Source organism: Pyrus communis, chromosome 5 (assembly GCF_963583255.1).
Source record: "Pyrus communis chromosome 5, drPyrComm1.1, whole genome shotgun sequence".
Lineage (NCBI taxonomy): Eukaryota > Viridiplantae > Streptophyta > Magnoliopsida > Rosales > Rosaceae > Pyrus > Pyrus communis.
In genome coordinates, this window is record NC_084807.1 from 578,192 (window position 1) to 595,055 (window position 16,864).

Here is a 16,864-nt window from a genome sequence, read left to right on the forward strand (position 1 = left end):
TTTAATAAACTAATGATTAAGAAAAACTAGTTAATTAAATGATGATTGTAGTATAATAGAAGTCTTTCTCCTTTCTTTTCTTGGGTTTTGCAAATTTTTCAAATGATATGATTGTCCACATCAGATGCCACCTAAGGTGGTATATAAATGTGATATAAAAATATGGTATGAATAACATTAAGCTGACCACGCACTCTCTATATCAAATGCAATTATGCAACATCTTTCATTCGTCACAATAACAGTTTAGCTTTCTGCTCACCACTCCTGTGTTATCTTCCTCTCCTCTTTTTCTCATCCATGGCAAGACTCTCCAAACCCAAACTTCTTGAGAAATGCCAAGTATCTCCCCCACCAAACTCATCAGCTGCTCCAAAACCCTCTCTCCCTCTAACCTTCCTTGACATACCATGGCTCTTCTTCTCTCCGAGCCTACCTCTTTTCTTCTATGACTTCCCATTTCCCACTTCCCATTTCACTTCCACCGCCCTCCCAAACATCAAGCACTCTCTCTCCCTCGCTCTCCAACAATTTTACCCTTTCGCCGGAACCCTACTGGCCCGGCCTCATCCCGAAAAGCCCGAGCTCCTCTACACGCAAGGCGACTCGGTGTCATTGACTGTCGCTGAGTCGGACGGCGACTTTGAGTATCTCTCGAGCAATTCCCAAAGAGATGCGGTAGAGTTTCACACACTTGTGCCCGAGCTAGCGTCGACAGGTAGTATACCACATCGTAGTAACGAGGCACGAGCAGCAAATATTTCTTTGTTAAGTGTTCAAATTACAGTGTTCCCAAATTGTGGGATTTGCATTGGGCTTGCGTACCACCAAGTTGTCGGTGATGAGAGGACCTTTAACAATTTCATCAAGGCTTGGGCCTCCTTTTCCCGTCTCGGAGACTCGTCAAACATAGCCGTACAATCAGCGCCCTACTATGATCGTACGGCTATTGTTGATGCACTTGGTCTCGAGGGTATCTTCTTGAAGGAGTGGTGGAAGCGAATTTCTTCACAAGGAGTGGTTCTAGGTGCTAATAAGAATGCCATTGTTAACGGGCAACCGAAAAACATGATTCGGGCAACATTTTTGATTGACTTGGCCCAAATGGAGAGCATCAAGAATTGGATTATTGAGCTATGCAACAAGGGAAATGAGTCGCATCCGGTACATTTAACACCATATGTCCTAACGTGTGCATTTATATGGGTTTGTTTGCTTAAAACCCAAGAAAATGATAACAACTACAGTACGTATTGCGATGAAGATCCAAATTATTTTGGGTTTATTGCGGGCGGGATAACTCGTTTGGGTCATCCAGTACCAGCTACGTATGTCGGTAATTGTGTTGGATTTGGCCGGTCAGTGGCGTCAAGGAAAGCGCTAGTAGGGGCAAATGGAGTTGTTGTTGCGGCAAAGGCAATCGGAAATACTATTAAGAAGTTAGACAAGGCCATTTTGGGAGGGGCAGAGAAGTGGATTTCGGAGTGGGAGGAGATGTTCGGGTCGGAGCTCCACGTCGTGGTTCTCGGGTCGCCGAAGGTGGATCTGTATGAGACAGATTTTGGATGGGGCAGGCCTAGAAAGATAGAGGAGATTGGAATTGATGGTGTGACAGGCATTTCACTCAGTGAGAGTAGAGACATGTCGGGTGGCATTGAGGTTGGCTTGGTCCTACCAAAGCCTCGAATGGATGCTTTCACAACTTTAATCATCGAGGGACTCAACGCCATTTCATGACTAGTGATTATTTTTGTTGTTGGTTTCATTTATTTTTTGTCATGAATTGTTCTATTGGTTAAGTGAATATTTGTAATATTCACAAATTGTTATAAATAATATGCGGATGATCCACATGATTAGTGTCCTTTGCCTATAAAATGAATGAGGAGGAGGAAAGCACTTACACAAAATCGGAAGAAGGAACCAGGAAGGAAGGAAGAGAGAAAAGAAGGAAAGAAAAGAGAGAGAAGGAAGAGGGAAAGAATAGAGAGAAAATAGTGAGAGTTATATTTGTATGCTTATTATTCCAGATTATAAATGAAAGCACCACTACCGCTCCTAGGACGTACTCTAGTCATACTAATTATAGAGGAACCTCGTAAATATTGTGTCTTGTTTAATTTATTTCACTGCACACATATCGCCTGTTTTACAACACGTTATCAGCACGAGAAGCTCTTGCCTAAATGGAAAACACTAAACAAAATCCAGACCTGAAATAATGGCTCAAGATGACATCGTTCTTAGGGGAAAATGATCCTCTCCGAATCCTCTTTTTTGAGGATCCAGGGGATCTATCAATTACTGTTGTTCATCGTACATCGTGCGGTCATAAATCATTTTAAATTTAAAATTGAATATAAATAGTATGAAAACTAACTGTACAATATACGATGAACGGTCGTAATTGATGGAGCCCTGGATCCCCACAAAGAGGATCTAGAGAGGATCCTTTTCCGTTCTTAGGTATGTTCATTTTTTTCATTTATTTTTCGTCTCTCCCACCACGATAGAAGCGCCCCATCGAATTCCAATAAAATTGAAATTTACAATAACCTGTAGTTGTCACGAGATAAGAAAATTTGTACTTGACAACTGGTTTCCAAAGATCCAGAAGAATCTCATCAAACTTGGAAACCCAGATCGCATCGTTCTCGACGGATCTCGAAGACTCCCATAAATATTCAGTTATTTGAGATGGTGATGGCAGTAGTATTTGTTGTTTTATTGGCCACAACAAAAGGAGTTGAAAGCCACAATGCTCGGAGGGAGAACGCATGAGGAGAATACTTCAAGCACTGCGGCATAAGTTGCAGAGCCAAACGTGCTTCTCTGACGGATTATGGAGGAGTAGGCGATCCTTTACCTACTTAACTAAGGAAAAATTGTGAATTTTTGCACGGATCAACTATTGATGTTGTCAGAGTCTAAGGTCCTGCCTCTGGAGCTCAAGTGAGAGAGAGCTGCTGAGCTTGAAAAAGAAAGAAAAAAAAAATACACAGCTTTTAGAATGGTGCGTTGGTAGTGGCACCAAGTGAAAAGAAGAAAAAAATAAAATAAAAAAAAAGGTTTTGGAATGATGCATGGGCACCATGTGAAAAGAAAAAAAAAGAAAAAAAAATATTGTTATAAATAGGTCAAAATTAGAGGAATAACCTTTTTAAGGGGTAGGTGCAAGGTAGATGTAAAATGCCACACTAAAACTATAGCACAAGAGGATAACAAATAAAAGACAGAGAAATAGTTGATGTTACTGATATTTTTCTCTCGTTCTCTTCTTCTTATCTTTTTCTATAACTTGAAAACATACGGAGTGCTCTATTTATAGAGCAACTCCAAACTGATGCATTAACTGCATATTGAAACTTACGACACCTTCTGTTGACAATACAATTTCTATATATTTACATATTCAACTTTTGCTTTGCATGAACATTGAAAACTTCTGCCCATGCTGAAGACTTTTGCTAATATACTGTGTGGGCATTCATTACCCACCAGACTTTTCAACACTTCCCCTTGGATGCCCACATATCAACATGAGTTGCCTCGTTAAAACCTTGCTTGGAAAAACCCAGTGGGAAAAAACCATAGTGAAGGAAAAAGAGTACAACTTTTCCTGGATCGTTGATATAGTGTCAAGTATGCTTATGTTGCCTCGTTAAAACCTTGATAGGAAAAACCCAGTGGGAAAAATCCTAATCTAAGGAAAAAGAGTACAACAAGCATGTATCATGGATACTCCCCCTGATATGTATCTCCCCCTGATTCCGCATTATCCAAATTTAGCTGTTTGGTAAGTCGACGTAATCCGATGCCTTGCACTAACTTCTGAAATGTGCACTTTGGTAGAGATTTGGTGAACAAGTCTGCCAGATTTTCATTTGAACGGATTTGTCTGACTTTAATAACTTTAGCCTTCTGAAGCTCATGAGCACTGAAAAACTTTGGAGAAATGTGTTTAGTCTTATCGCCCTTGATGAATCATTCTTTCATTTGGGCAACACATGCTGCATTATCTTTATGGATGACAGTTAGGTTGTCTGTCTTCGAAGCTAGACTGCATGAATTCCGAATATGATGGATCATTGATCTTAACCAAGAACATTCACGACTTGCTTCATGTAAAGCAAGTATTTCTGAATGATTTGAAGATGTAGCAACTAATGTTTGCTTGGTTGAATGCCATGAGATTGCTGTATCTCCATTCTTAAACACATATCCAGTTTGTGAGCGGGCTTTATGCGGATCAGAGAGGAAGCCAGCATCTGCATATCCAACAAGGACCTGGTCATCTGTGGAGTTCTTTGAGTAGAAGAGACTCATGTTTGTTGTCCCACGAAGGTATCGCAATACATCTTTTATACCCTTCCAATGGCGAATTGTTGGAGCAGAGCTATACCTTGCTAACAAGTTAACTGAAAATGCTATATCTGGTCTAGTACATTGTGCTAAATACAACAAAGCACCTACTACACTCAGATATGGTACTTCTGGACCAAGGACCAGTTCATCATCTTCTTTTGGACGAAATGGATCTTTCTTAATGTCCAAAGAACGAACGACCATTGGCGTGCTTAGTGGATAAGTCTTGTCCATACCAAATCGCTTCAGAATTTTTTCAATGTAAGCTGATTGGTGGACCAAAATTCTACTAGCACAATGCTCGATCTGCAGGCCGAGACAATATTTTGTTTTCCCAAGGTCTTTCATTTCAAATTCGCTTTTCAGATATTCAGCAGTTTTATTGAGCTTTTCAGGAGTTCCAACTAGATTCATATCATCAACATATACTGCCATTATAGCGAATCCAGAATTGGATTTCTTAATGAACACACAAGGGCAAATAACATTGTTGATATACCCTTCTTTGATCAAATACTCAATGAGACGATTATACCACATTCGTCCAGATTGTTTTAGACCATACGATGATCGCCTTAATTTGATCGAGAGCATACCTCGTGGGTTGTTACTTTTTTTCAGGCAACTTAAGTCCTTCTAGGACTTTCATATAGATGTCAGTATCTAATTCTCCATATAAATACGCAGTGATGACATCCATAAGTCGCATGTCAAGTCTTTCTGAAACTACTAAACTTATTAAGTAACGGAACGTAATTGCGTCCATTACAGGAGAGTATGTCTCCTCATAATCAATTCCAGGTCTTTGAGAAAAACCTTGTGCAACGAGTCGTGCTTTGTATCTTGTGATCTTGTTTTTCTCATTGCGTTTCCTTGTGAATACCCATTTGTAACCCACGGGGTTAACACTAGGCGGGTTTTGGACTACTGGTCCAAAAACATTCTGCCTTTCCAAGGAATTTAATTCTGCTTGGATTGTATCTTTCCACTTAGGCCAATCCTGTCTCTGTTTGCATTCATCAACAGAGCGGGGCTCAATGTCATCACTTAAGATGATTTCAATGGCTACTGCGAATGCAAACATATCATCGATGATTATTTCATTCTGATCCCACAATTCATTTGTACATGCATAATTTATAGAGATTTCTTTGCTTTCATGTACTTCTGTCTCTTCAGGGACATATGTCTCATCAAGGACATTTTCTTTTTCTGGAAGTCTAGAATCATGAATTATGGATGTATCATTCATTTTCTCTTCCTGAATGATTTCATTTGGATTCAGTTGTGCCCTCGACTTTCTCTTTCGAGGGGCTGAATATTTTGAACCTTGGGGTCTACCACGCTTCAGGCGTGCACCAGATGAATAATTCGCTACCACTTTATTTTGTCCAACAGGGACATCAATTCTTGCAGGTGCATTTGCTGCTAGTATATGTGATTTTGTCACTTTTATAGCATCATTAAATGCATCTGGCATTTGATTGGCAATGCTTTGAAGATGAACGATCATTCTCACTTCATTTTCACATTGAATGCTGCGATGATCAAAATGAGACTAGGTGGGAACAACCCATGTCAGCTATTTCCGTTCTTCTGGAACTGTCTTTTCTCCCCCTAACGACGAGAAAATTGTCTCATCAAAGTGACAATCAGCAAAACGAGCTGTAAACATATCACTTGTCAAGGGTTCCAAATATCTAATGATAGATGGTGAATCAAAACCCACATAAATTCTCAGTCTACGCTGAGGTCTCATTTTAGTGCGTTGCGGTGGTGCAATGGGCACATAAACAGCACAACCAAAAACTCGTAAATGGGAAATGTTTGGCTGATGTCCAAACACGAGTTGTACTGAAGAGTATTGATGGTTGGCTATAGGTCTCAATCGAACCAATGATGCAGCATGTAAGATGACATGTCCCCATGCATAAACTGGCAATTTGGTTTTCATAAGCAGAGTGCGAGCTATTAACTGGAGTCGCTTGATTAATGCTTCTGCTAAACCATTTTGAGTATGGACATGAGGAATAGGGTGTTCAACATCAATGCACAATGTCATGCAATAATCATCAAAGGTTTGAGACATAAATTCACCAGCATTATCAAGTCGGATTGACTTAATAGGATAATCTGGGAACTGTGCTCGTAACTTAATTATCTGAGCAAGGAGTCTCGCAAATGCTACATTCCGAGTAGACAATAGACAAACATGTGACCATCGGGTAGATGCATCAACCAAAGCCATAAAATATCGAAATGGTCCACATGATGGTTAAATAGGCCCACAAATATCCCCTTGAATTCTTTGCAGAAATGATGAGGATTCAGTATCAACCTTTAGTTGTGATTGTCTAATTACCAACTTCCCTTGAGAACAAGCTTTGCAAGGGTTATCATTTGAGGCAGCAATATGTCTGCTTACTAATGAATGTCCATTAGAGTTGGTAATGATCCTACGTATCATGGTAGATCCTGGATGACCCAGACGGTCATGCCAAAGCATGTAAACTTTTGAATCAATGAACTTCTGGTTCATGACAGTATTTGATTCAATTGTCCTTATGTATGTATAATACAATCCACTCGACATACCACGCAACTTCTCAAATATACGCTTCTGGGTATCATTGGAGGTAATGCATAGATACTCCACATTTTCTGCACTTTTTGTTTCAATGTGGTATCCATTTAAACGTACGTCTTTGAAACTTAACAAATTTCAAGTAGATCGAGTAGCATACAATGCATTCTGTATGGACAATATTGTTCCATTTGGTAACATAATATGGGCTTCCCCTGAACCTTGAATTACATCTGAAGGTCCTGATATTGTTGTTACCCTTACTCTTGTAAGTATTAAGTTTGAGAAATATTTTCGATCACGAAGTATTGTATGTATGGTTGCACTGTCTGCAAGACAAATATCTCCGCCATTTCTCATGTTCTGAGAATCACCACAGTTTTTATTCATGCTCTCTGAATAAGAGAATCAGAGTTAAAAACAAGTTATAACAAGAAATTTACATGCTACTTTTATTGAATCTGAAATACTACAAGTTCAGCATAATAAAAGTACATCAATGATTTAATCGGACCGGTATACTTCATTTCCCCTTTCCACAATAAAGTCTGGAACATCTAGATGAGTTGTGTTCAACTGCCCTGATAAGTCAAACACTGGATCAGGTATATCCATTGGTTTAGCCTGGTCGAGAAAATTGGTCTCGACACCCTTCTTCTTGAGGGAGGCTTAATACAAATCCACTAGATGTTTTGGGGTACGACAAGGAGGCTTAATACCACACCTATGACAGCCTCCTTCAGAGTTTCTAGGAACATTGTTCATATAAGCTTTGCCTTTGTGGCGATTCACATTTTTGAAGCTCGTGCCTGAATTATGTCTCGGAACCTGGTTGTGAAACTGAACTCCATGGTTCTTGCCTTTCCTATTTCATCGACCTCCCTTGTGGCCACGTCCTCGTTTATTATTATCACCACCAGAGGATGTGGCGTTCATTTCGAGGGAAGCATCATTCATTTCTGGGAATGGTGCAGATCCAGTAGGTCGGGAATGATGATTTTTCATCAGGAACTCATTGTTCTGTTCAGCTACTAAGAGCACAGATATCAGCTGGTTGTACTCAGTGTAGCCTCGCGCTCTATACTGCTGCTGCAGGAGCACGTTGGAGGCATGAAATGTACTGAGAGTCTTTTCCAGCATATGTTCCTCAGTAATAATGTCCCCACAGAGCTTCATAATGCAGAATTGTATTCTGTCACTGACTTGATGTCTTGGATTCTCAGATGATTCCACTCATAGCGGGCCCTTGGAAGAATCACCGTTGTCTGGTGATTGTATCTGTTTCTCAAGGCATTCCAGAGAGCTAACAGATCTTCAACCGTTAAGTACTCGCTCTTTAGCGCCTCATCAAGATGGCGGCGAATGAAAATCATGGCCTTTACCCGATCTTGAGAGGATGAGCTACTCCCTTTCCTGATGGTATCTCTAAGATTCCCTACTTCCAGATGGATCTTGGTATCCAGTACCCAGATCAGGTAATTCTTCCCGGTAATATCCAGGGCAGCAAATTCAAGCTTCGTCAAGTTTGCCATTTTCTTTTCTGAAAGAAAATGAGATGTGTAAGAACTTGCAATAATATGTATTCCTGGAGGAATATGATGTTATAACTTCTGGTTCTTATAAATTTTTCATTTTGATATTCAGGCCAAAATGATAAGCACTCGAAACTTCTGGCTCGAGATTTTCAGGGTGAATGAGGAGGGCGATTGTACCGCATCATTCTCATTGAAATAATGTAATATAGAATGGGCGATTATTCCACACCACTCAAGTAACAGGAAAATTAAATATGCAGAGTAGTGTGGGTGATTATACCGCACCACCTAAAATTGGAATGAAATTAAACAACAGGTAAATTAATATATGCAGGGTAGGGTGTGCGATTATACCGCTCCACCTAAAATTTGCAATAAAATTAAATATGCAGTCCAAGATAGGCGATAATACCGCACTGTCTTGGATCGCAGTAAGAATAAATTTGCAGTTCAAGATGGGCGATTGTACCGCACCATCTTGGGTTGCAGTAAAATTAACATAAATAAATACTGGGTTAGTAATCAATCTCTACACCAAACAAGTAATCAAAGATGTATGTAACCGTTAGATTGAGAATTAAGAGCAGGCATGGAGCAAACAGTTCGTCGCGAGGGTATACCGCGCAGTTGAGGCAGAGGAAGAAGATGAACAGTAAAGAGATGAGAGAATAATTATATTTAGAGACTCGTGCTGATAACGTGTTATAAATAGGTCAAAATTAGAGGAATAACATTTTTAATGGTAGGTGCAAGGTAGATGTAAAATGTCACACTAAAACTATAGCACAAGAGGATAACAAATAAAAGGCAGAGAAATAGATGATGTTACTGATATTTTTCTCTCGTTCTCTTCTTCTTATCTTTTTCTGTAACTTGAAAACATACGGAGTGCTCTATTTATAGAGCAACTCCAAACTGATGCATTAACTGCATATTGAAACTTACGACACTTTCTGTTGACAATACAATTTCTATGTATTTACATATTCAATTTTTGTTTTGCATGGGCATTGAAAACTTCTGTCCATGCTGAAGACTTTTGCTAATATATTGTGTGGGCATTCATTACCCACTAGACTTTTCAACAAATACACACACACATATACATATATATATATATATATATATATATAGGTGATGACTTTTAAAACGGGAAGTAATGATGGCACCATGTATATATACAGTGGATTTACTTATTTGCCCACGCGTCGATCATCGTCGACTGCTCCGCTTCCCCAACGTCTCGAATTTTCCTTCCGTTTCCACTTCTTTCTCTCACAAAGCTGGGCTTTTCATTTGCTTCCGGTAGTCCTCCATTTGCTACACGAACTCCAGTTCTCTCTCCCTATTTTGCACGAACCAGAACATATGCTGTCTATATGTTCCGATTCGAAGAAATTCCTCAAGCGTTGTTCATGTTGTTCTCCTCACAACAAAACTAAAATTCCTTGAATTCGCCTCATCCAAGTCCAATTCCACTCTGCCATACCCAGGAAAGCTTGCCTCCATTCTGATTTGAAGAAATTTTAAACCCAGAAAGCTTGGGTTTCCTGGTGAGTTCTCGGACATATTTGTTTCGGTTTCGTTTTTCGGTTCTCTTTTTTTTTTTTTGTTCAAATTTTTGGGTTCTCTTTCAAACCAAGTACGACTTCTTTCACTTTCTGTTTGTTTCCGGGAAAATGTAAGGCTCGAAAGTGTGTAGAGTTGTAGAAATAAAAAAAAAGTCTCAATCTTTATGTTGTCCTGTACCCAAAGAAATTGAATTTTTGATTTTGTGTTTCGGCATACCCTTACTGGAATTTTGTGACTTGGAAATTATAGAAGTTAGTACCCAGATAAAATTTCAGATTGAGGTTTTGAACATTGTTCTAGGTTATGGATTAGAACAAAAAGTTACCTTCTAAAAGAGACGTAAAGTTACGTAGTTTTCAGTTTATAAATTGGCTTTTAAACATTGTTCTGGGTTATGGGTTGTTACCAAAGATTTACCTTCAAGAAAAATTACATTTGATTTACAAGAGGAGATCTTTGAAAATGAGGTCTCAGCTAGCCATAATTCATCGTTATCTTAGAAGAATGGACGCGCTGACATATTTCTTAAACAATAATGCATGACTTTTAAGCGGACAATTTCACTTTTTATTTTCGTGTGAAATCAACTTGCCTCACATATATGGTTCTATTGTTAACATATATATTTTCTTCCATTGGTTCTCAACAATGCTTTTATGTTGACTAGGGAAAATCTATTTGACAATGGGAATCATCTGAATCAGTTCTTGGATGATGATCCAACAATATCTCATTCATGGATTGGATAGTTATTAAGAATATGATGGGATAACCGAGTTGAGTTCATGAATTAAACTAGGTCGGGTTAATTACACTTTTGCAGATATCTTTTTGGCTTAATGTCAATTACTTGACGTTTATCATAGGCTTTATGTCCACAAAAAACTTTTTGTTTTTTATATTGTTGCTTTAGCAGTTCCCGTTGTCTACTCTATTCATGTATAAATTGTATCTATAATTTCAAAATACATGTTATTCATGATAATGTATGATATTTATAAAATACTTTATGTTAGAGTCTAATTCTTTTTCCCTTCCCATCAATGGAGTCCCGGCAAAAGTACTTGCAGACTTGCAGCAGATGCAAACTCTGTACATAACTAAAACTGTTTACTATCAGGTCTTTCTTGGTTAGTGATTCTGGCATAGCTGATTAATGTGAATATCAATTATGTGTTTTGTGCTTCTGGGTTTGTGCTTAGAGCATTGTATTTTCTATATGTAAATTTTCTCCTTCGGTTCTATATGCATGTAGTTTCTCCCTTTTTCGTCTCAAGTATTTGGTTGGTTTTATTTAATAATTTTTTCGAATATAGAGAATCTTTGCCCCAGTATATTATTCTTGGATTTCCTGATGATTTCAAAATGAAATGTTTGCCAACAGTGTCACATGGTATCATGGATTGCTCAAAAAAGTCTCAAAGACGTGGAGAGATTTGTGACGTAGCTCCGACTATGCGAACGATGAAGCTAGAAAACAATGGGTGCAGAAATTGTTGTTTGTTCTTGCTAAGGTTTGTAATCCGATGACTAATAAATATGTTCCCATATTCGGCACTTCAAATATGTCTAGAAATAATGTTATTTTTACATAGGTTGGGTTTTCCATTTTTCACTTCTTGCTATGTTATTTCTTTTTGAGCAAACTATTTCAATCACCCTTCAATTCTTGAGTTGTGCAAATTGTATATTAGAGGGAATCCCTTGATATATATTAGTTAGTTCATACTAAAATTCATGCAAAATGTTTTTGTTATGTTGAAGTAAAAACCTTTTTAAGGTTGTAATTGGTTTTTCACGTGTGTAAATAATGTGTATCATGTATATACATCATAACTTTCTACATGTTTTATACGGTTTAAAAACCCGCAGCAACGCGCGGGTACTAACAGCTAGTTGTGACTCTATATGTATTTTGTATTATTTTCGGTAATTTTGTTATTTTTGTGAATGGTTAGAATTACTGTATTATTTTGTTATTTTTTCACTAGTTCTATTTATTTTAAAACAATTTATTTACAATGGTTAGAATTACCGCCCACTACTTTAAGTTTTGATTTATTTATGTGAATGATACTGAATTAAAGCCCTTGTCACAAGCTTTAGTTACTTAAAAAGCAATTTATTTACTATGGTTGGAATTACTACCTATTTCTTTAATTTATTTATTGTACTTATTTTTGTTATGATGAGTATATACAAGACCTGAAGTTCCTGAATCAGACCAGAACCTGCAGTTTCTTGATCCTCATCATATAAAATGATTGGACTCGAAGTTCCGTCATGTAAAAAAAAAGATCGGACCTGAATTTCCTTGATCATTATTATACAAAAAGATCGGGCATGAAGTCCCTTGATTCTCAAGAGCAGGACGTGAAGTTCCTTGATGAGTATCGTAAGAGTGCCATAACTTAATTGTAATAAAGGCCATAAGAGTCTCAGTCCATAGACTATTAATTAAAGACTAGAAGTTCACTAATTGATGTAAATAATGATATAATGTAACGACCCGTTCCAAAAAATTACAGTTTTTATAATTTTAAAATGTGAAATTTTGAAAATGCCCTTCAAGGCAAATGCATTGACTGTTGTTGATCGTCTTGTCAAGTCACGTAAGATTCATTTTCTTGGTGTATTCTCGTAGTACTTGTTGGTACAAACGCGTGGGCGCAAACATAACACAATTTAGAGTTATAATGAATGAGTTATTAACGAATGAAGTGGATGACAAAATGGTCATTTGATCATTTTCTGGAATGCTCCAGATTGTTGGAGCAAAATCTGGGAAGCTATGTGTGGCTGTGATGGAAAGGAAAAGAGGTAAAAGGGAGGAACCGGACCAATTAGGAAAGGGAGAAAAGGAGAGAACCAATGGGAGAGGAGAAAAAGGAAGGGAAATGAGAGAGTTGAGGGGGTAGCCGATCGGACCCTCGACCCGTTTCCATGTTGCGACCCGATCTCCAACGCGGTGTTTCGCGGCTTTTCCAACGCCTTTCACTGCGTTTTCCTAGATTTTCATGGCCAACCATCACCTGTAAACATCACCACGACATCCTTGCTATGAATTCCACCCCAAACTTGACGAGATTTGGTTTCATTTCGTGGAGAATAGCACCAGTGGGTGTGACGGGTCTCATGGTGGCGATCCACCATTCTTGAAGCAAACTTAGCCAACCACCACCACCAATAGACTCTTCTCAACCTCAGGAACAAAGCCCATGCATTAGTTGAGGCGTCAGAGCTTGTTTAGAGTCGAATCAGAAACCACCCATTTCTAGGGTTCCGACAGGTTTTAGTGAAATGGGGGCTTTTCCTGGCCAAATTGGCCTTAGTCATAGGTATGAAAGTTGGTCCATTCATTGAGATCTTCATTCTTGTAAAAATTGAGAATTTTTGGAGTTGTTGGATTTTCCGATGAGTTAAGGCGGCCAACCGCCACGCGAGGCGGAGCATACGGCGATGCGTGGAGGAAAAACCCAAGGTTCCTCGACGTGTTGAATCTGAATCCGGCATCCGTTTTCCAAAATTATAATGTTTTAGTATAGTTTTACTAAAATGTCCCTAATTGTGTTTAGGCACGTTAGCGGGAAGCGACGTCATCCTCACTAGTTCGAGCGGTTTTCGGGCAATGGAAAAACTAGTGAGTGGACCCCTTCTTAACTATATATTTTTATAAACTAATAACCTAGCATGCATTTCATATTACATGCATTGAATATGCTTTATATTATGTTTTCTGAATTTTTATAATTATGATTTATTGATTTCTATGGTTTTGCATATATTAATTTCTATGGCTTTCGTATATAATTTATATTACGGATTTACAAATATGTTGGATTTATGGATATGGATTTATTATGGTTATGAAGATGGTTCGAGGTTTGATACGAGTTTTGAGATATGTTTTTAGTACTTACCTAATGGGTTATCATACGACACATCCGCACACCACGAGTATTGTCTACGGCCATTGGACACATATGATGGAGGAGTGAGATATGATATATTATATACCCCCAACTTCACCACCAAAAACGGTGTCAGATAGCTTCACTAGCCACGGCTAGTATCGGTGTAGATGTATGCTATTTTATACAGCTTCACCTTCGGGTGATGGACTTGTTATTCAGCTTCACCTTTGGGTGATGGACATGTACTGGCATTCGGGCGACTATGATACCCCTAGTTGAGTACTTCACTGATGAGATTTACGGATTTGCCTTCGGGCGACGTTTCCAGCATTTTTAGCATGGTTTTGCTTGTACTGTTTTTATAAATGTTTACATGGCATGCTAGGGTTTTTAGAAAATCTGTTATCTAGTATTATATATGTTTTCAAAATAGGGAGTTATTATGTTCATAAAGAAAATGGTTTTCCTATTATTAGTATTATTATAAACTTTGGTCCACTCAACTTTTCTGGTTTTGCGCCCCCTCAGGAGTCAAGATCGAGGCATATGACCCCGGCGTCAGGACACTTCTGCATATGTATTCTCGAGTCTTCTTAGTAAAGTTATCATTCCTTTGTTCGTATATTTTCCTAGTAATTCTTCCATATTATTCTTAATAGTTGTATGCTCTGAACACGTTCCTGCTATGATATTTTACATTTTAATTGCATATCTTTTACTTATATGCATGTTTAAAATGGCATCGGCACCCTCGGGTGTCGGCCAGCACGTGCCTCCCCTGATATTTGGGGTTATCGAGGTTGGGGCGTGTCAGTTTGGTATCAGAGCATTCTTAGGGTCTTCTCCTACTCTAGTAGTGTGTTGGCCAACATTTGCCTACCCTGATATTTGGGTTATCACGGTTGGGGCGTGTCAGCTTACCCTGCATTGCTCTCGAGTAGTCATCTTTAACTGTTGATATGTCTCAGATTTCTTCAACAAGTACCTTAGAACAGTTGATATGATGTTGGCTCTTTACACTGAAGATGCCAAGCATGGATGAGTCACTGAGAATCGATGTTTTGAAGGATCATTCAAAGGCAAATGTTGCGCACAACTTCTGCTATGCAAGAGACTGAAGCACAATGATCAACGATAAGCCCACAAAAGTCAAGGTATTGCATTGACACGCATAAGAGAATTTGAAATTAGGGGCAAATACTTATCAGGGGGAGCATCCAAAACTAATCAATATTTTAACAAGGCAACTGATATTTACATATGGCCATCCAAGGGGAGGTGTTATAAATAATATGTGGATGGCCCACATAAATAGTGTCGTTTGCCTATAAAATGAATGAGAATGAGGGGAGCACTGACACACACACAAAATCGGAAGGAAGAAACAGGAAGGAAGAGAGAAAAGAAAGAAGGAAAAGAGAGAGAAAGAAGAGGGAGAAAATAGTTAGAATTATCTTTGTACTCTTATTATTCCATATTATAAATAAAAGCACCACTGTTGCCCCTAGGACGTACTCCAGTTACACTGACTGTAGAGGAACCTTGTAAATATTGTGTCTTATTTCATTTATTCTATTGCACACATACTGCCTATTTTACAACACAAATATCTAGTTGTGAATTATTTGTCCCCAATACTACAACGTAATAATATGCCGTCTTATATATTAGCGGGAGGGTTTATGTTTGACTTATGTATAAGACGGGTTCAATGTCAAATTATTAATTATTATATCATCTTGTGGTTTAGTCCAATTTTTCTAACTTCTTTCACTCAATGAGAGTAGAGACAATTGCATTGTGGTAAGAACTTGGGCCAACCAACGGCACTGAAAGTTGAAAATTTGGAAAAAGAAAAACCACGTGTCAAAATTCTCACCTCTCAAACCAAATTATGAGATGAGATCCAATACAAATTTTTGTGTATGCAGTCTGTAAACCGAGCCTGTAAACTGAGAGATTCTAACCATTCAAGAGAGAGAATGAGACCCGAAATATTTAAATTTTTAGGTTTTTATGAAGTGGGTCATTGAAATATATGAATTGTAGATTAAAATTGAGTGATCTAAATCTCTTAATCCACGAACATCAAATACAAAGATCACTAGGGATCTCAATTCCCAAATTATAGTCGTTGCTTGGTTCCCTTTCCTGTTCTTTTTCGCTACTATTGTGTTCCCCCGGCACAACGTGGGATTTGGTTAATTTATATTATTGGTGTGGCTACATTTTAATTCTACTAAAACTGGAAACAAAAGCAGCAATAAGAACCCAAAGAAGGCCAAACTACAAGGTCGTCCTGAGTTTTTTGGCGCCGAGACAAACACTCAAAATATGTTTTTTTTTAATACACCAACATATATTAAAAAGATATATTTAAAGAGGGCTGGAACCCAGTCGAAGCTGGGGGGCTAGGCCCTCACGCCCATTTTATATTACTTGAAGAAAAAAATATACAACGGGAGGGACATAGTACCTAAACCCCGACGATCAAAAGCACAATAATATAAGCAGTCAACATGGCCATCACATATTGAATCCAAAAGGTTGGCGCCACGTTCACTGCAAATAATGTACAGAATATAACAAGATTACTACTAATAAATCTAATAACATTGAGTAAAAAGAATCATCTGAAGAAGATAAGGAATGCCTTGAAGAAGATAAGGAATGCCTGATCAACAAATATGCTGGCCATTCTAAGATTTAGGAGTGATATGCTCCAAGTACGATACTGGACAGAAAAGAACGGCAGCTGCAACCAGTTCTCCTATCTCCGGTTGGGTGAGAGCAGCTAAAAGACATGATTGTTCCCTAATAACAAGAATAAATTGAGTAAACACCAGAAGTAGCAGCAGGGGAAGAAAATGTGAAGTAGATGAAGAGTTGCAAGA

General features: G+C 38.3%; 1 protein-coding gene across 1 annotated transcript; it reads left to right on the forward strand.

The window, feature by feature from the left end:
- The first annotated feature begins 240 nt into the window (after window positions 1–240).
- Window positions 241–1,850, forward strand: LOC137733169 (anthocyanin 5-aromatic acyltransferase-like). Its single transcript, XM_068472329.1, has one exon. It carries the CDS (start codon window positions 301–303, stop codon window positions 1,735–1,737), a length of 1,437 nt encoding a protein of 478 aa, XP_068328430.1. The 5' UTR covers window positions 241–300; the 3' UTR covers window positions 1,738–1,850.
- The last annotated feature ends 15,014 nt before the right edge of the window (window positions 1,851–16,864 follow it).

Excerpts from the sequence above, each read along its gene's own strand:
- LOC137733169 (XM_068472329.1), top strand. The coding sequence starts at position 301 with ATGGCAAGACTCTCCAAACCCAAACTTCTTGAGAAATGCCAAGTATCT.